Raw genomic sequence first — 19,828 nt, forward strand, 5'->3', positions numbered from 1 at the left:
GTTCTCAGTTGACAATCAGATATTGATGCAGTGTAGATTAGGCAGGCATGTTGCTATTCACGTGCTGGGAAGTGTATTATCTTCGCGCACGTAGAGGAAACGTGGGTTAATACTTGACATACTTGGAGAATTGAATGGTATCGGGGGGGTATGAACAAAGTTCAATTTCCATTTGAACAAAGACTATCTAGACAGCCATCGAAGTATATATTGTTTTGCACCTGTTTAACCCCGCACTCAGCAGTGTTCCAGCTATATATGTAATCATGACAGACAAGCATGAAGATCGATTTACGCAAATAACATATGATGGCATGCATCACAACCAAGTCAGTGAACCGTAGAACTCCATCACTTCAGTTGCCTCTTACGACAAGTACAGTTCTAGCCCGGATCTTCATGGGTTCATTGGGGCGGTGGGGTAGCCTAGTGGTTAAAGCGTTGGCTCGTCACGCCGAAGACCCGGGTTCGAATCCCCACATGGGTAAAATGTGTGAAGCCCATTTCTGGTGTCCCCCGCCGTGATGTAGCAGGAATATTGCTAAAAGCGGCGTAAAACCAAACTCAGTCAGTCAGTCAGTCATGGGTTCATTGGGTCATATTGAAAGGCTGGTATAATGAGAACCCATGTCTGCACAACATGTTGTTAAGCATCACGCTAAACAAGCAACACATCAGATGTACCATACTAAATTGTCAGTGTTACCAAAAGCAAACAGTGCCAAACACCAATGCCGTTCTGAAATGACAACTCGAGCGTATGTTGTAAGTTTTGATCAAGACCATTACACATTGGACCGACCGCCTCCGTGGTGTAGTGGTTCGATCCCCGGCTGCGTCATACCAAAACACGTTAAAATATGGTACTTGTTGGTCCCTGCCTGGCGCTCGGCAGTAATGGGTAGAACAAGGACTGGTCGGCTCGGAGTCAGTAGAATGTGTCTGAGTGGTGTATTCATGCTTAACTTGGGCATGGTATCTCAGTGGGCTAGCACTATAAAACCAGCTTAAGTCTGGGCTAGTACAAGCAGCCGCACATACACATACACACGCATGCACGTCGTCATATGAGCGAAATATTCTCAAGCACGACGTTAAACCCAATTTCACCTCACCTCACCTCACCTCACACATTGGGCCAGACTATAGTTAACAACTGAAAACATTTACCTAACGAGTTATTTCAGAATACAAGACCGATGTATATAAATGAATATAAATAACCCTCTGTTGTTTGATAATCCAAGAGATAAGTGTGCAGCTTTGGTTAAACATATGCCAGTTACATGTGTATCATATAGAACTAAGAAACCAACACGCCCTTGAACATGTACAATGCTGACGCCAGAGAGAACACTAGATGGACAAACTTCATGCCTGACGAACCTCTCACGTGTAAGGGGCATACACACAGTCATTCCCTGTGGCATTAAAAGATCATTGTTCTGTAAGAGATCAAGTGATACATTTGTACACCTATATTCGCCATGACAAGTAACCAGTCAAGACAACGACCTTGTCGACCGGCCCCGCCATCGACAAGCATGGCAGGCCGGGATGTACTTTTCCTGGAATCGATATGGACACAAGCATGAGATACTGAGGAACCTTATCTTTCTTGAATCTCATCGGGGAGACAAGCATGGGATACTGGGGACGTAATATTTCGGGAAGCCCCTAGGGAAGTAAGCATGGGATAGTGGGGACCTTTGTGGAATATTCTCAGGGAGACAAGCATGTGATACTGGAATATATTCCTCCTCGTATCATTCACCTGTGGTGGAAGTTTGCTTCAGATGACATCACGATGGACACAACATCCTTTAACTCATCAGGGAGACAAGCATGGGGTAGTGGGGACGTAATATTTCGGGAAGCCCTATGGAAGTAAGCATGGGATGGTTGGGACCTTTGTGGAATATTCTCAGGGAGACAAGCATGGTACACTGGAATGTAATCGTCCTCGTGTCATTCACTGGTTGTGGGCGTTTGTTTTAGCTGAACTACAAAAACAGACACATCCTATAACTTCACTCTGCTATGTATTATTGCAGTGAGGAACCGACTACAGTCGCCAGAGGACGAGGCCCAGGTGTTCAGTGTGTCTGTTACATCACCTGATCACGACAACATTGATCGATGCATTGAAAATCTACAGACCACATGGGATCTCCTAATCAAACGGAAAAAGCTCAAGCAATGTCCGGGTGATATCACTTACGATCAGGTGAGATCCATAATATATGAACACACTATAATACAATATATGCAAGTTCTGTCATAAGTGTCTACCGTTTAACATACATGTAGTGGTGTCTTTTGGGGCAAACGTATATTAGTTTCAGTGCGAAAAAGCGTTTGCGTTCGATTCCCAAGTTGTCCTAATACTGCTTAACCCCGTGTAAAACTCTATTCACTCAGTCACTCTTTAAATAATCATTGTAAGACCTGTATGTAAACATTCATACCTCTTAAAACATTTCTGATCTGACAGAAAGTTGCATTCTTCGACTTCTAAGTGTCATTGCCCACAATCGACTTTTCACAAACACCGAGTATCATCATTGATATTCAGCGGTACATTCCAACAATTTCCACAACCATTCCACCCTTTTTGCCAAATGGAATCGGCGTCGGCATATGGTCCAGACTAGTTATTTGCACGCGTTGACACAGTGTATTTCAAAAGCAGGTACGTGTTCATGAGAAAAACGACCTGTGATTTCAGAAACAAGATCTCAAAGAACTGGCGGCCATGCATAACGTGTATCTTAGCATCAGCAAAAGACACTTGACCATCACTGGAACTGAGAACTGCATGCTGAAAGCAGAAGCGGCTGTACTCGACCGACTGAACAACTTCAAGTCTGGCAGAACCGGCTGTACATGGTTCTGGCATAAGTCCTCCAGGCTGGTTCCTGTGGCGAGATCTGCAGCAGGATGCTGGAAGCGGCTTCCCGGGCATCACTCTCTTTAGCCGTGGTCAAGGACGATTCGGACAAGTGCTTCACGGCAAACCTGGCAGCAGTCCCTCCAGTTATTTACCGGTTTGGCCGACCAGAAAGCAAAGCAGAGCTCGTCCGTTCTAGAGGCAAGTAAACAGAATACTCACAGCCACCTTGTGGTACAGGGGAATAGGTGACACTGGCTTTCCTGCACATGTGTAAGATTTTCTCTTAATCCCATTAATTCCAAAGGTTCTGCAACTTCCTGTTCTTGCCTTTACCAGAGCCGTTTATAAGCTAGTGATATGTGGAATGGCAGTATCTCACCTGTGAACTAAGTAATAATCAATGGCTGCTTCTGATGTCAGTCACTGGATTGTGTGGTCCAATCACTGGATTGTGTGGTCCAAACTGTAATATTTACAGACCACCATCACATGGCTAAAACGGCCTCCAACAACAAACAAACACAACATAAAACAAACAAACACAACAGAGCTAATAGCTGTGTAGACGGTTTCCCCTTGTCAGGATAGGATACCGTAACTATTGGCATAGTGTTTAATGTAGCGTTGAACGTAGCATCAGTCAGTCAATCTACAGTCTCATAAACTAATTCAATTTTCATAGGAATGCTTCTTATACGTCCTTTCCTTACTAATGCTGAGAGAACGCTGAATCGATATTCAGTTGTTAACGAATGGCAACCGGAACATAACTAAATTAATGCTTCTTCAACTGGAACCTCTCATACGGCCAGAACAGAGCTAGTGTGGAGCAAGGTGGTGAAAAGCAGATGTACGGACCTATACGATCGCGCTTAGCGCTTAGTAGCAGCTTTGAAAGTACAATTCCGTCAGGGTAATAATATAACGCCTGAGAGCAACATCGTGTTGGATTCTAGGCGCAAAAATTAGCATAAAATTAGTATTATTAGTTAGGCGACCGGAAGGCACTTGAAGTTATCACAAGTGTTAACATAACCGTAACATATTGACGCTGTAACCAAGTTACCTTACTTCTCAACACACTTTGTTCTAACGAAAGTCATCGAGTAGTGGGCATAAACCGGAAGACCTGAAGTAACATGTGATCTGAGTATGTAAACATGGAATTCCCTCTTTGGTTTGACTGCCTTGAAAACTACGGGGCGGTGGGGTAACCTTGTCAGTAAAGTATTCGCCCGTCACGTCAAAGACCCGGGTTCGATTCCCCACAAGGGTACAATGTGTGAAGCCCTATTCAGGTGTCTCCCGCGGTGATGTTGCTGGAATATTGTAAAAAGCGGCGTTAAACCATACTCACTTACTCACTTTAAAACTATGAAATTTTATTGGCAGATAGCGGCGGTAAGACACTGCCAGCATTTTGGACCCATCCACATAATGGAGAGGGGTACTGTGTGAGGCTTGGGAAAGGATTTGAATATGACAATGTTGTGGACAACTTTAAGCGTACCCTCGGACATAAATGTAAAGTGGAAAAGGTAATACAGTATATTTAAAAAATGTAATAAATGATTATTCATTTGCATAACAAGCGATCTTTATTTTTTTATAGATATTCTTTGAATCTTTCTGTATATTGACACTACACTCATCATCTGTCATGGCGTTTCTATCCCACTGAATATATGTTGGGAATGAAAGCCTGAATCAATCAGGAATATATGATCAGGGAAATATTTTCCTTTTTTTTCAAAAAATAAAGTTGTTCAAATAAAGTTCGCTTGTTAAATTATTCGCTTGAATTGTTATTGTTGATAAACAATATCACGATCATGCATTATCGTATTTCTCTGAGGTTTATATATTAAGACTGGGAGGCTCAGATATACGATGAGTTTTGGTTATGTTTTTTTTTGAAGTCACGATTTAAAATGATTACATCTCTTTAGAAAACCTAAGTTGTACTTGTATTCAGATAGACCGGATCCAGAACCAAACACTGTTCATGCAGTACACCGCCAAGGCAGAGCAGCTTCAAAAACAAAATGGCGCCCTCTTCACTAACGAAAGAATGTTGTGGCATGGCACCAGTGATCATAACACAGCTCGCATCAACCTTAGCGGCTTCAGTAGAAGTTCCAGCGGAAACACAGGTACTTGGCGTGTTTCCTGGATCGTCGTTTCTGATGTCGTGGTTTATGCGGTTATACTCTGTTATTATTATCATCCCTATATCTGGCTTAATGGACGTTTTATGGAAAACATGTGAATGAAATATCCAAATTTGATGCATCAGTGACAAAAATGATGTCCCATGCAATACCCGAATGATTTTAGGTGAACATATGTCTAGACTTAGCAGCCACCGGTGGGGAGGATACGCTAAACTTTATCACTATTCATAGTGATTTATAAACACACGCTCTGTCATCGTACCGCATGGTGACAATCACTGGATTGTCTGGTTCAGGCCAGATTTGTTTACAACCTCATACATCTGTGACCCGTGAAGATCCGGGTTAGAATGAATCTTCAGTAACCCATGCTTATCGTAAGAGGCGAATAACGGGATCGGGTGCTCAGGCTTTCTGGCTTGGTTGACACATGTCATCGGTTCCCAATTGCGCAGATCGATGCTCATGCTGTTGATCACTGGATTGTCTGGTCGATTATTTACAGATCGCCACCATATAACTTGAATATTGCTCAGTGCGGCGTAAAACTAAACTCACTCACTCATACAGCTGTAATACTGCTGAAACAAATATCTGTTCATGATATAGTCACAAATCGACTCTCGATTTCTTATGAGTGTGGAAAGGGTTTTGTCGCTTCTATTCTGATAGTGCTATATACAAGGATGTCGTTTAGCATAACTGGCCATCTTTCATTAAACTTTATCAAGGTACGGAATGCTTGAGAAAGGTGTGGTTCACCCTCCAGTCCCCTCGGGATCTGAGTAGGATTGTGTTTGTCTGTTCCAGCTACCCAACACGGGGAAGGTTGTTACTTTGCTGTCAAGTCCAGCTACTCCGTGAACCCCCTGTACTCTCCCCCAGACAAGCGTGGGTGGAAGAGGGTGTACCAGTGTCGCGTCCTCACAGGGAAGTTCACGCTGGGGAGGCCCCGGATGAAGGACACGCCCTTCAGGGGCCCAGAGAAAACGGTCAAGTACGACTCCGCCGTTGATGATGTTAAGAAACCGAGTTTATTCGTTGTGTTCAATGATACACAGGCCTACCCTGAGTATCTCATTACCTTCAGACTAATAAAGTGATGTTCTTCAGAGCTTAAAGTGATGTTCAGCAGAGATTTAAGTGAAGATCTCAGGAGCCTAAAGTGACGTTCTTCAGAGCTTAAAGTGATGTTCGGCAGAGATTTAAGTGAAGATCTCCGGAGCCTATAGTGATCTTCTTAAGAGCTAAATTGATATTCGTCACGGCCTAATATGATGTTCTTAAGAGCTAAAAGTGATGTTCGGCAGAGATTCAAGTGAAGATCTCCAGGAGCCTATAGTGATCTTCTTAAGAGCTAAATTGATATTCGTCACGGCCTAATATGATGTTCTTAAGAGCTAAAAGTGATGTTCGGCAGAGATTCAAGTGAAGATCTCCGGAGCCTATAGTGATCTTCTTAAGAGCTAAATTGATATTCGTCACGGCCTAATATGATGTTCTTAAGAGCTAAAAGTGATGTTCGGCAGAGATTCAAGTGAAGATCTCCGGAGCCTATAGTGATCTTCTTAAGAGCTAAATTGATATTCGTCACGGCCTAATATGATGTTCTTAAGAGCTAAAAGTGATGTTCGGCAGAGATTCAAGTGAAGATCTCCGGAGCCTATAGTGATCTTCTTAAGAGCTAAAAGTGATGTGATCTAGAGCGTAAAGTTAAATTCTTCAAAGCCAAAGGCGATGTTCTGCAGAGCCTAAAGTGATGTTCTGCAGAGCTAAATATGATATTATCTTCAGAGCATCGTTAAGTTCCATATTCAACCACGTCCAGTTACACTTACAGGAACCATAAGCGCTATGTTTACCTAGTAATACTCTTCTTGATCTGTTTAAAGAAACCACTGTAGATATCATACTATTTTTGTTGTCCATTTAAATTATAAGGATTGACTGTTTATTTTGGGGCTCATTCAAGCATGAGTCTAAAAACCGATATGCAAACCATTGTTAGATCCCGCTACACAGTCAACAATTAAGACAATCGATACTTTGATAAATATTCACATACAAGTGCTCACGTGTGTATGTGATGCTGAATATATTGTTATGGGTTTAAGAACGTTTTACAGAAATGATTACCTTGAACATTTCTTTTCATGCGTAGTTTGACTTAATGAACTTCATGGAGCCAGATAAAACATTGAACACACACCAAGCTTGTTGTATTTGCTTTATTCATGAACCAGTTCTTCGTGTTATGGCCAATATGGCAGTGTGGATAAACAGGATTGGTCTGGAACCGCCGACCTGTCGAGAAGTGTGCTGTCCGGTACCACAGATCTCATGGAATCACGCACCTGGGACAACAGAGGATGAAGTAGTGCTTCTGTTACATTCACGTGGAGGTATATGGAAGTGTGCCGTCGATAAACATTTATCAGTTCTCAGGAAAGGTATTTCACTATCGAATTAAGGACTTATATTATGTTTGACAGCGGTTCCGGTCTTAATCAATAATGATGTGTTTGACTTTCAACCATGACATGTGTCATTGAGGTACCATGAGAACATTATTTACACCGACTGTGTTAAAGTGTGGTTAAATGACATTACCTCAGTGTGTATATCACGTTAACTCTGATAGTTAAAATATTACAGCATGTTGTAAAAATACAGAAAAGACCATAACGGCGTTTTAGCTGAATAAGAGAGGAAAGCTGGATGTGATGCAGGTCTCGGGCGATTAGCATTTTGAAGAAACATACGAAACACTTGTGGCATTGGCAAACATTTAAACTGAGCACTTCGCCTCAAGCTAGCAATCGAGAGTTCATTCCAACCACAAAACGAATCTTACATCATTGAGCTATTTTTGCGTCACTAGACTTTACATCTGACGAATACCGGTGTACGACAGATGTTATGGGCTGGATGTAGGTCAAACAGATTGAAATCCAATATTAGGTCACATGATACTCATGGTCTGCCAGCCGTCGGGTAACGCTCGATGGCGTCCTCGTACTCACCGTTTCCACCTGTTTAAACACTCTGTAGAAGTTTCTAAAAGCAACATTCTCCAGCTCTCTCTCTGACCAGCCCCTCCGGAGCAGCTCAGCGAATAATAGAGGGTAGCTCGACACGTCGGCCATCTCTCCATTCACCCTGAAGATCACACACATCAATGGGTGGGATGACACCACTGCACACAGTACTTCCAGTGGATATACAAGGTTCAAACAGAACTTGCTTATCTCTTACATATCACCGTAAACGACGGCGAGAACATAACGTGTGTCTGGTCCTTCAGGTGTCGCCATGTTGCAGTATGGCTGAAATACTGAGTGAGTGAGTTGAGTTTTACGCCACACTCAGCAATATTCCAGCTATATGAAGGCGGTTTGTAAATAAACGAGTCTGGACCAGACAATCCAGTGATTAACAGCATGAGCATCTATCTTCGCAATTGGGAACCGATGACATATGTCAAGCAAGTCAGCGAGCCTGACACCCGATCCCGTTAGTCGCCTCTTACGACAAGCATGGGTTACTGAAGGTTCATTCTAACCCAGACCTTCATGGGTAGGCTGAAATACTGACACCGAGTGGGAGGATGTGTGCTACACGAGACACGTTGAACATCAACTAGTGAGTGAGTGAGTTAATATATATAGTCACATCGGCATTATTCCAGCCATGTCGTGAAGAGAACGATTAATTATCATATTATAGATCAGTAATGAACATCAACTAACATATACAAACAGTCAGTGAGCTGGGTGAGATTTTGTTTGTTTTCACTTATACCATATGTTGCGTGTCGTTTTTCAGGTAACCAATTGACTTGCCTTCGCAAGTGTTTGTGACGGGTACCATTGGTGTGGTAGGATACGCTCGCCTGTTCGTCAAAACCTGGCATCATCGCTATTTGTTTACATCTCTCTCATTATATTGCTAGAATCATAGACTCGATTTTAGCAACGAATGTTCGTGAAAGGTTGTGAAAGAAATGTTGTAAGTTCTCCTACTGAGATGGGTGGTGGGGTAGCCTAGTGGTTAAAGCGTTGGCTCGTCACGCCGAAGACCCGGGTTCGAATCCCCACATGGGCACAATGTGTGAAGCCCATTTCTGGTGTCCCCCGCCGTGATGTTGCTGGAATATTGCTAAAAGCGGCGTAAAACCAAACTCAGTCAGTCAGTCAGTCCTACTCAGATTTACGGTAACGGTAGGTGACATATAGATGACAGCGCAGCTATGCAAAGCATATCGTGTTCCATGTAAAAGTGCAACTATTAGCTTAAGGTCAAAGTATCAACACTTATTGTCATCACTATACATGTATAGTTGGTCGAGATAAGTAACACGATATCATACTCTAGACTGGTGTGCCATGTTGTTATCATGCGTGTGGGGTTTTCCATCTACGTCTGACACGACATCATTCTCAATACGAACAATGTACCAAGGTTAAGTGTGCAGATAAAACGCTTGTGGGAATTCCAGTTCGGATGTCCAGCACGGTATATGTCATAGTGTTCTGGAGTATTGCAAGAACAAACAAATAGTAAATATAATATCCATATAGAATACACGATACTTACCCCGACCCGTCGAAGTCACAGCCAATACCAAGGTACTGGGAGCCTATCAGCTTGCGGAAATAGTCATAATGATCTGAAAATGAGACATATTGCTGAGAATAATCACCCTAACAGGGAAACAATTGCCTTGCCTACGCAAGTGTTTGTGACGAGTGCCACCGAAGGGCGAAATATTCTCATCTTATCGAGAATCGATTTGTCAGACATGACCATGTTTGTTGCCTCACTCAACAATATATTGGGGTGGGTGTGGGTGTGTGTATGAACCAGACAATCAATGGTCCAGTATATTGGGGGGGCGCTGTGTATGAACCACACATTCTCGTGATAGATAGCATGAGCATCGACCTATGCAGTTGTAGTCTGACTACTCGATCCTGTTACTTGCCCCTTACACATATGGGTTGTACAAGACCAGTTCTGACCCAGATCTTCTGGATCTTGGTGCCACTGGATTGTCTGAATCATTTACAGACCCGTCATTTCGCTGAGAGTAGCGTGAAACAACAAACTCACGTTTCCCACAACACAGTATTGTCATCTCACAACACAGTATTGTCATTTCACAACACAGTATTGTCATCTCACAACACAGCATTGTCATCTCACAACACAGCATTGTCATCTCACAACACAGTATTGTCATCTCACAACACAGCATTGTCATCCCACAACACAGCATTGTCATCTCACAACACAGCATTGTCATCTCACAACATTGTCATCTCACAACACAGCATTGTCATCTCACAACACAGCATTGTCATCCCACAACACAGTATTGTCATCTCACAACACAGTATTGTCATCTCACAACACAGTATTGTCATCTCACAACACCGTATTGTCATCTCACAACACAGTATTGTCATCTCACAACACAGTATTGTCATCTCACAACACCGTATTGTCATCTCACAACACAGTATTGTCATCTCACAACAGAGTATTGTCATCTCACAACACAGTATTGTCATCTCACAACACAGTATTGTCATCTCACAACACCGTATTGTCATCTCACAACACAGTATTGTCATCTCACAACACAGTATTGTCATCTCACAACACAGTATTGTCATCTCACAACACAAGCCATCTCCCCCTGTGATAAATACCGACTATGACGAAGTATGAAACAACATATTACTGAAACATTTGTGGCACAAAACGCAAATTGTTTTCCAAATAAATATTTTGTATTAATGAAGCAAAACCTTTAAAGTATAAAATTTAAAATAAAATAGTATATCCTCACTTGTTCCCATGATGGGTACCAAATACAGACTGGATGAGATTTGGGGACGCGGAGACCATTTTACGTCACTTCAGTAATATTGCAACCATTGCTGAACGTGAATGAATAACTAGTGGAAACACATATTTATCTTATTAGCTGGTTTATATATTTGTTTCTTAAACCCGTTTGTATTTGTAAACAATCTATATGTTGTATTCTGTGTATGCGTTTTGTAATGAATAAACAAAAGTAGTACAAGACATCTGTTTCATTTGGCATTTGAGTAAAATGTGAAATAATTAATATTTTTCATTCTACGTCGGCGTATCCGTAAACCATTAGTTTAGTGAGTTTAGTTTTACGCAGCACTCAGCAATATTCCAGCTATATGGCGGGTAAACCAAGTAGCTAAAACGCCTCAATAATGACGATTGGTTGGTTGGTTTGTTGTTTAACGCCGCACTCGAAATATTCCAGCGGCAGTCTGTAAATAATCGATTCTGGACCAGACAATCCAGTGATCAACAGCACGAGCATGGGTCTACGTAACTGGGAACCGATGACATGTGTCAACCAAGTCAGCGAGCCTGACCACCCGCTCCCGTTAGTCGCCTCTTACGACAAGCATGGGTTACTGAAGATCAGTTCTAACCCGGATCTTCATGGGTACCAATATTGACGGAATTTCAAACTGATGTCACGCGGGTCCTGTAGTAAGATGAGTTAGGAACCGATCAACTGGTACCTGCGACTTGGGCCACGGATGCGGTTCTGTTGTCATCGCCATGCTTGTTCTCCATAGTGCAGTTGATGAACCGAGGGTACACGTTAATCATGATAATGCCATTATTGGCAGCCTGAAACAAAAAGACAGCATCAGTGCATGATGGGGCAATATACATATCTTTCCCGAGTGTTTGACCGGTGCGGTGCTCTTCACTAAACACATAAGACGTACACTGTTTCTATACAGCGATAAACTATCGACATCAGGAATAGACTATCTATAAGATGTAAGTCTATTATATATTTGTTGCACACACTCACTCACTCACACACACTCTCTCTCTCTCTCTCTCTCTCTCTCTCTCTCTCTCTCTCTCTCTCTCTCTCTCTCTCTCTCCCTCTCTCTCTCCTTCTCTCTCTCTGCCTCTCTCTCTCTCCCTCCTCTCTCTCTCTGCCCCTCTCTCTCTCTCCTTCTCTCTGCCCCTCTCTCTCTCCTTCTCTCTCTCTCTGACCCTCTCTCTCCTCTCTCTCTCTCTCTCTGCCCTCTCTCTCTCTCTCTCTCTCCTTCTCTCTCTCTGCCCCACTCTCCTCCCTCCCTCCCTCCTCTCTCTCTCTCTCTGCCCTCTCTCTCTCCCTCTCCTCTCCTCTCTCTCTCTCTCTCTCTCTCTCTCCTCTCTCTCTCCTTCTCTCTCTCTCCCACTCTCCTCTCCCTCCCTTCCTTCCTCTCTCTCTGCCCCTATCTCACTCTCTCCCTCTATCTCTCTCTGCCATTCTCTCTCTCTCTCCCTCTCTCTCTCCTTCTCTCTCTCTGCCCCTCCCTCCACCTCTCTCTCTCTCTCTCCCTCTCTCTCTCTCTCTGCCCCTCTCTCTCCTTCTCTCTCTCTGCCTCTCTCTCTGCTCTCTCTGCCCCTCTGTCTCTCCTCTCCCTCCCACTCTCTCTCTCTCTGCCCCTCTCTCCCTCTCCCTCTCTCTCTCCTCTCTCTCTCTGCCCCACTCTCCCTCCCTCTCTCTCTCTGCTTCTGTCTCTCTCACACACACACGCACACACACACAGCACGCACACACAGCGCGCACACACACACACACACACACACACACACACACACACACACACACGGTCATTTTTCATATAAATGTCTTGGAAATAAGTACAGGAATTGGGCTTCATACTTTGTATCGGCAAGGAGACTCGAACTTGACGAAAGAACGCTTTAACCGTTGCCCCATTGTCCCTGATGACAGCGTGTCATATTATCCCTATTCTTTATGTATTATATACCCATGTAAACTTATGATAGTAATACAGGGGATCAATACGGATGACGTGGTCAAATTCCGTACTGCACCCCAGATTCCGTATTGAACCCCTGCCGGTTCTACTTTCTTATCTTATTAGGTAACAGATCCTGCTAATATCGTCAAGGATGTGTACAAAGTAGAAAAGAATTATTGCTTGTAATAACAATACTTTGCCTAAATTTAATTCCAAATGGAAACCTCTGAACAATGTATTTCAGATATAATTATACACCTGACATGTCCATAATTTTATGAGTGCTTCACTGTAAATGCTTTGAAAAAGAATGATATGATATATACTCTCCCAAAAAGCTGGCCAGTCTCAACGTGCAGTTGCCCGACGCATGAATGTTCACCAAAGCACCATTTCACGGCTCTGGGAGAGATATCGCCGGCAGAATTCGGTAGCAGATGCCCCTCGTAGTGGGCGACCTCGAGCGACCACTGCGGCGCAGGATCGCTACATCCGGGTAAATCACCTGCGTCATCGAACAGCTACGGCGACCAGTACCGCTCGACAAATACCCGGATTGAGAAGGCTTTCTGCACAGACAGTCAGGAACAGGTTGAGAGAGGCTGGTTTACGTGCCAGAAGACCTTATTTTGGCCCTGTGCTTCGACAACAACATCGTGGACATCGAGTTCAATGGTGCACCAACATTCAGGCCTGGAACCTACCGAATTCTCTTAGAATCTGGTTCAGTGATGAATCACGATTTCTATTGGAATGACGCGATGGAAGAATGCGGATGTACAGACGTCGACGTGAAGGTTTCGCCGACACTTGCGTTTCCCAGGTGGACAAATTCGGCCGGGGCAGTGTTATGATGTGGGGAGCGATAACCTGCCGTAGGAGAAGTGATTTGGTGATGATCCAGGGCAACCTGACAGCTCAACGGTACTGTGACGAAATCCTACGCCCACACCTCCTTCCAATCATTGATCGCCAGAGGGAGTTGTTTCAACAGGACAATGCCAGGCCCCACACAGAACGTCACACTAGAGACTTCCTCCAGAACCACAACATCAATGTGCTCCCCTGGCCCTCAAGATCACCGGACTTTAACCCGATCGAACATCTGTGGGCTGCCCTGGACAAACGGGTGCGTCGCCGTAACCTTCAGCCCCAGACACTTCAGCAACTCGCACAGGCTCTACAGGCAGAGTGGGCTGCGATTGGGCAACATGAGATTCTGAGACTTATTCGTTCGATGCCGAGGCGATATGCCGTGCAGTTCTGGATGCCCACGGTGGTCACACGAGGTATTGACTTCAGCGCCACCACACATCTCCATGTGACACTCAAACTGACTTTCCTCGTGTTGGTGCAAAAGACGGATAAGTCTGCATTCCCAGTGTGCAATTTCGCTATATTTCATTGACTCATAAAGCCTACAAGATGTTTCAAAATAAACATAAAAATACACTTGAAATTCCAATATGCGTTTCTTTTTTGGGAGAGTATATGTATCTACACCTGCTGAAGTGAAATGAATAAAAAGAATGTGAAAAAAAAAGTAACAAATGCAAGATAAGAGGGTATATATTAAAGATAGAACGTCATCTTCGAACTCGTTTCTCTGCTCCCATGACATCTTCTCGCACAATACAAACATCCAAATGCACTAGTATGACGTTCTATATATTTACACCATTCTCTACCGAAATATTGGGGTCGAATGTAATATAGACCAATCCTCCAACTCAGCCCCGTCACTTGTAGTGAAATCATGTGATCTTGGAACACGAGAAACGGAACTTTCGTATGATTACTTTTTCTGTAGACCCCGCGATAACGGTGACATTGTAGCAGATAGACCTTTGCCCTTATTGGTCAGTGTGGTGACAATCTATGTATGTGTGTCCTGTAAACGGGTCAATACTGTCCAGACCTACTAGAATGTTAATATATGAACACGGGGGAACATTTCCCGGTTCCAAGCTCTTAATCTTTGTTGCATAACTATTTTGGAATAATTTGGCATTTCAAGATTGATGCGAAATGCTAATATGTCGATTGGGACCGATAAATATTTGCTTCAATTTTTCATAGTTCAGATTCCAGACTCCAGATTTTCTTCTCCCCGAGGAGTGTACAACCCAAGCTGCCATACGATGACATATATGAAGTGTAAAATAAACGGTGAATATATAGCTGAATATCTGCCTGCAGTCAATTTCAAATGTACTTATTACTTTTTTACAGTCTTCTTTGCTAACGTGGGTTTCAGGAAGCTGAATAACATTATAGAATTCAGGTTATACAACACTGTGAACCTCAAACTTTAAATCCTAAAATCTGGAACTGTGAATGAAACAAAACAGATCAGCCAATAAGGCAAGTGTTTCTTCGCCCTTGGAATGGTTATGGCATATCGTAATCACAGGGAATATCTACCAGGAGTTTAGCGACATCGTCAGGGACGTTCCTCTCATGTGGACAGACGTGATGGGATGACGAGTGGCTGAAGATGACAGGGGCGACTGACACGTTGAGGGCGTCGTACATGGTGTCGACTGCAGTGTGAGAGAGGTCCACCATCATACCTAGCCGATTCATTTCAAGCACCACTCTCTGAAATCGAGATTGATACTGTTAATACCACTACCACTACCACTACCACTACTACAGCTACCACTACCACCACTACAGCTACTACTACGACCACCACTACAACCACCACCAGTTAAACAAATCAAATGATTGAAAACAAACCATATTTGTCCGATACGAAGCAATAGGGCATCGCCCCACATCTACTCCCATCTCCAGATAAAAGTGAGGATTTCACACGGTTTTATTGGAGGATCTCATCAATGCTTTGGAAAACAGCTCGTTTATAAAGTAAGTTGTTCGATCATCTTCGATACTTAAAGCAGAGCGATAATCGCAATCTTAAACTGTGATATTCACCTTTCCAAAGTCTGTTAAGCCATGGTGGTTGGGATCGTTGTATCGTGTATCGTTACAGGAATCTGCCCTGAAATGTTAAACCTACATGCATACACTTTCATATGACACATTCTATATTTGAAACCTGAAAAGAACCTGCACCTTACCATGGGGTGTCACAGCTCCAGGTCAAGGTCAAATATCTCACTCCAAGGTCATAGTACATGCGCAGTATGGCCAGGTTACTGTCGATCATTTCGCCCCCTTCTAAGCCAATCATCGAAGCTACTTTACCGTCACGGAAAGTGGGCATGATATCTGAAATGTGATGGGGATTTTATAGAATGGTTTGATCAGTAGGTTCCCATGGTTCCCCTTTCAAATACAATACGTTAAGTGATGACGCTGTTGCCAGAATGTCTTTGTTTCCCCAGTGGCTGTCAGCGTTTACCACAGGTTAAAGTACTATCACAGCAAAACAACGAAAGGGTCGTCAGAAAAGGATACACACATTTTACCCGTGTTGCAAACTGACAATATGTTTTAATTTAATTGAAATATAAATTGCTGGGTGAATATTTTTCATGGTTACACTCAACTTCCATACATGTGTAAAAAGCCTGTAAATAGAAATTGTAAGCTTGTATCGTTTTCGAGTGAGTGAGTGAGTATGGTTCTACGCCGCTTTTAGCAATATTGCAGCAATATCACGACGGGCCTTACATCACTTCCTTTAAACGAGACATCGTGTATGCGGGGAACGACTGGATGACTCACCATCCACAGCTGTGACAAAACGGAAGGTGTCGGAGTATTTGTGGACGAACTGCTTGATGATGTCTATGGTGGAGAGAGCCCAGGAGACGCTGTCCCTGTACTGGAACGTACACGGAGTCCACGCAGACCACATCTAGGAAGTGAGGATAAAGGTATCGAGGTCAGGTGGTACCCCTTCAGACATAATGAACTGCTTCAGAGGAAATAAGTCATAGTTTTATCATTTATACCGTGCTCAAGGCAGGGAAACAACAAGTTCCATCTTTTTATTTGGTATGAGGCTGTCGACCTCCTCAGACGATCCACTGAACCTCAAGGTGTTCTCATTAATTAAATGTTTACGCCAGGTCAGTGAGGGCGTGAGTGTAAAACAACAAGGGTATAAGGTCGTGTATATAAGAGCAATACATAATAAGTGAAAACCGCAAAACCGTTTACCCTTTAGGTAAACAAAACCCGATCAGATGGATCTTGAAAGTATCAGAGTGAGTGAGTTACAATTCTCTGTCACATAAGCAATATTTCAGCCACACCGTGATTATATAAGTATCTGAGCGAATCTGACATTGGAATTCTACAGAACCATGGAACTCCTAGGAACTAAAGGAAACGAATCTGTCACATTCTGATGTCACGGATGTTGTCACGGATGATGTTCGTTGTGTATACCATTTCAGAATTAACGAGAACACTTTGATATATAAACCTTAAATCGCCTATAGGGAGTCGTATCAGCGAAAGTGACTGGACATGACAAGTATCGTAGGCACGTTTGAACAGTGTTTATCAGGGATATTTATGATATTCCTTGAGTAATGCAAATTCAATATCTCTCTAAGTAATGACCATGCTGTCAATGAAAATGAAGTCAACACAGCTTGACCATTGTCATCATGGCCACCATCATAGAGTCATTAGCTGCCTATAATCAAAGTTAGACAAAGGCTGGTTGGCCACTGAAGCATGACATTGTGGATGAGGTGCGGGATACTGCAGGCTGACCACACATCTGTCGTAAATGCGACACGTGACAGTGTGATCAGACCCTTAGGGATAAATTGAGAATGCTTTGTGTTAGTCGAGACTTGACCCTGAGACAGCGACTAGGCAGGTTGGCTGACCATCGCCTCCGACATGCCGCCTAGTCATTGTTGTAACTTCATGTATGTATGCATATTGAATCCAGAATAAAGTGTTGTGGACCCACTGATGGACTTCTGTATTTGAAGACACATTTATCCCCTCGAAACAACCCGGGATACAAGTCATCTCCTCTGGTACCAATATAACCTTAACACTAGCATGTCCCACATATCACCTTCGAGGTATATGACAGGCGATCATTGTTGCCACAGTGACGTAGGCACCGGTGTGTTCTGGGACTATGTAGAAACATGAAGGAACACCTCGAACACAGTGAAATCATCGTTTCGTGTATTTCTTTCTTCACGTGCAATTGTTTTGTTCATTTGCTTGCTGTAGAGATACCAACATAAATATCTTAGCTCTGAATTATGACGATTTATCATTGCATCTGTTCGCAGCATTGGTCCGACAAAGTGAGTGAGTGAGTTTAGTTTTACGCCGCACTCAGCAATATTCCAGCTATATGGAGGCGGTCTGTAAATAATCGAGCCTGGACCAGACAATCCAGTGATCAACAGCATGGGCATCGATCTGCGCAATTGGGCAGTTGGGAACCGATGACATGTGCCAACCAAGCCAGCGAGCCTGACCACCCGATCCCGTTAGTCGCCTCTTACGACAAGCATGAAGGCTCATTCTAACCTGGACCTTCATGGGTCCCGACAAAGAAGTCAGATTGAGCACTTTGACTGAAGAATGTCTCCTTAATATTTCTATTTGTTTACATGAATAGTTTATATCTTAACAATACTCCATGGTGACAAAGAGGCTAAACTTAGAAAGTACAGGTAAATACCCCATTGTACCACAAACCTAACTAAAGGTCGCTGTGACACAAGAAGTTAAGCCTGTTTTTTGCTGTGTCCGTTAAGGCAAAAGATTGGACACGCGAGCGGGAACTGAGACCGGAGCGTTGAGAAGATTTACCTGAGCTCCGAGTTGTCCCTGTCGTATACGGGGGATGTCTGTCTGCGCCAGAAACTCGGGGTCCGCAGGAAACTGTGCCCGGGTGTCCTTCCTCAGATCAACCTTCTCCAGATCTCCCTTGAAGTTCTTTATGATGTGCCAGCCGAGATCGTTATGTCTGTACATGCACCGAATATATATAAATATACAATGTCATTTTCAAATTGGTAAAATGTAACATGTGTTTCATTGTGGATTACATTTTCCCTGTTAAGTACAGATTCTAGTACTTTTATTAGGTTGACTCTCATTTGGGATTCGAACCCACACTCCCAGAGTCAGGCACCTTTACAAAACCAATCACACATCACACAGCCGAGATAGTAAGGTCTGTACAACTATCATTGCACAACACATACGTCCATTTGGAGATCTTGTGGTAAATAAAGTTATAGCGCGAGGGTGTGATGATAGGGCTTGATGTAAAATTCCTGTATCAACAGTAGCGTTGAAACCGTGAGTACGGCATTACATCAAAACAGACAAAAGTACACCTTACCCATCCACAAGTGGCACTCGCTTCAATATATTCTTGGCTTGCACTTCGTAATAATCTCCCTTGCTGTTGTCGGGAGGCATCACCAGAAATGGCGCCACGCCGTTGATGACGACTACAACGATGTATAGCAGATATTGTCATGAGAGAAGATGATGCTGAATTGCATAAACTTTCTGTTAATGAAACTGCAAATTAATTACCTGGACATGAATAATCTAAAAGGCACAATGTCATAACACATCTCTAAAATACATAATGCATTTCTCTCAATGATACTATCAGCCCTCAGGGAAGTTACCATATGATTTATTCCAAACAGAAATTATATATTTAGATTAAAATATTGCATTATAAAGCTCGAAGGAATTAATGCAGCGTTGCATTAAATCGACTCTCGAGCCCTCTACCAGCCGAATACTATTTCAAACGAACCCATAGAGTTATGTCCCTTGGAGCGCTCTTTAAGAATATCCTACGCACAACGTGTGATTCATTCGTAACTACTCGTCGCTTTCCGTAACCTGAAAGAAAACTTGTACCCCTCTCGTAGCCATGTCCGGGAGAAATATTCCCCCAGCCAATCGGAATGCGCGTATGTAGAGAAGAAATTGGGTCAAAA

General features: G+C 43.2%; 2 protein-coding genes and 1 long non-coding RNA gene across 4 annotated transcripts; 2 read left to right on the forward strand and 1 right to left on the reverse strand.

Moving 5' to 3' along the window:
• The first annotated feature begins 2,828 nt into the window (after positions 1-2,828).
• Positions 2,829-6,668, forward strand: LOC124257723 (protein mono-ADP-ribosyltransferase PARP15-like). 2 transcript variants are annotated; one of them, XM_046691856.1, is made up of 5 exons: positions 2,829-3,091; positions 4,286-4,431; positions 4,869-5,046; positions 5,878-6,210; positions 6,255-6,668. In XM_046691856.1, exons 1-4 carry the CDS (start codon positions 2,941-2,943, stop codon positions 6,168-6,170), a joined length of 768 nt encoding a protein of 255 aa, XP_046547812.1. In that variant the 5' UTR covers positions 2,829-2,940; the 3' UTR covers positions 6,171-6,210; positions 6,255-6,668. The 2 variants fall into 2 exon arrangements, with proteins under 2 accessions (XP_046547812.1, XP_046547810.1); XM_046691854.1 differs by having other exon boundaries at positions 5,878-6,668.
• Positions 6,669-6,681: 13 nt separating this feature from the next.
• Positions 6,682-7,275, forward strand: LOC124257725. Its single transcript, XR_006893344.1, has 2 exons — positions 6,682-6,757; positions 6,825-7,275. It is a non-coding gene; the product is annotated as an uncharacterized LOC124257725 (long non-coding RNA).
• A 4-nt stretch (positions 7,276-7,279) lies between these two features.
• Positions 7,280-19,289, reverse strand: LOC124257634 (dipeptidase 1-like). The gene is made up of 10 exons (XM_046691741.1): positions 19,210-19,289; positions 18,672-18,828; positions 16,599-16,698; positions 15,989-16,139; positions 15,843-15,909; positions 15,327-15,503; positions 11,649-11,760; positions 9,664-9,736; positions 8,091-8,226; positions 7,280-7,421 (listed from the first exon to the last, which is right to left on the reverse strand). The coding sequence occupies exons 1-10, from the start codon at positions 19,287-19,289 to the stop codon at positions 7,320-7,322; spliced, it is 1,155 nt and encodes a 384-aa protein (XP_046547697.1). The 3' UTR covers positions 7,280-7,319.
• Positions 19,290-19,828: the final 539 nt, after the last annotated feature.

Source organism: Haliotis rubra, unplaced genomic scaffold (genome assembly GCF_003918875.1).
Source record: "Haliotis rubra isolate DU_JTF1 unplaced genomic scaffold, ASM391887v1 Scf67, whole genome shotgun sequence".
Lineage (NCBI taxonomy): Eukaryota > Metazoa > Mollusca > Gastropoda > Lepetellida > Haliotidae > Haliotis > Haliotis rubra.

Bases quoted from the DNA above. Each gene is read 5' to 3' on its own strand.
- LOC124257634 (XM_046691741.1), bottom strand. From the start codon at position 19,289: ATGCCTCCCGACAACAGCAAGGGAGATTATTACGAAGTGCAAGCCAAG. The intron at 15,504-15,842 runs GTGAATATCACA...TCTCGATTTCAG, and splicing joins GCTTAACAGACTTTGGAAAG to AGAGTGGTGCTTGAAATGAA. The intron at 7,422-8,090 runs GTGAGTACGAGG...CTGTTGTCCCAG, and splicing joins TGTTTAAACAGGTGGAAACG to GTGCGTGATTCCATGAGATC.
- LOC124257723 (XM_046691854.1), top strand. From the start codon at position 2,941: ATGCTGGAAGCGGCTTCCCGGGCATCACTCTCTTTAGCCGTGGTCAAG. The intron at 3,092-4,285 runs GCAAGTAAACAG...TTTTATTGGCAG, and splicing joins AGAGCTCGTCCGTTCTAGAG to ATAGCGGCGGTAAGACACTG. The intron at 4,432-4,868 runs GTAATACAGTAT...ACTTGTATTCAG, and splicing joins ATAAATGTAAAGTGGAAAAG to ATAGACCGGATCCAGAACCA.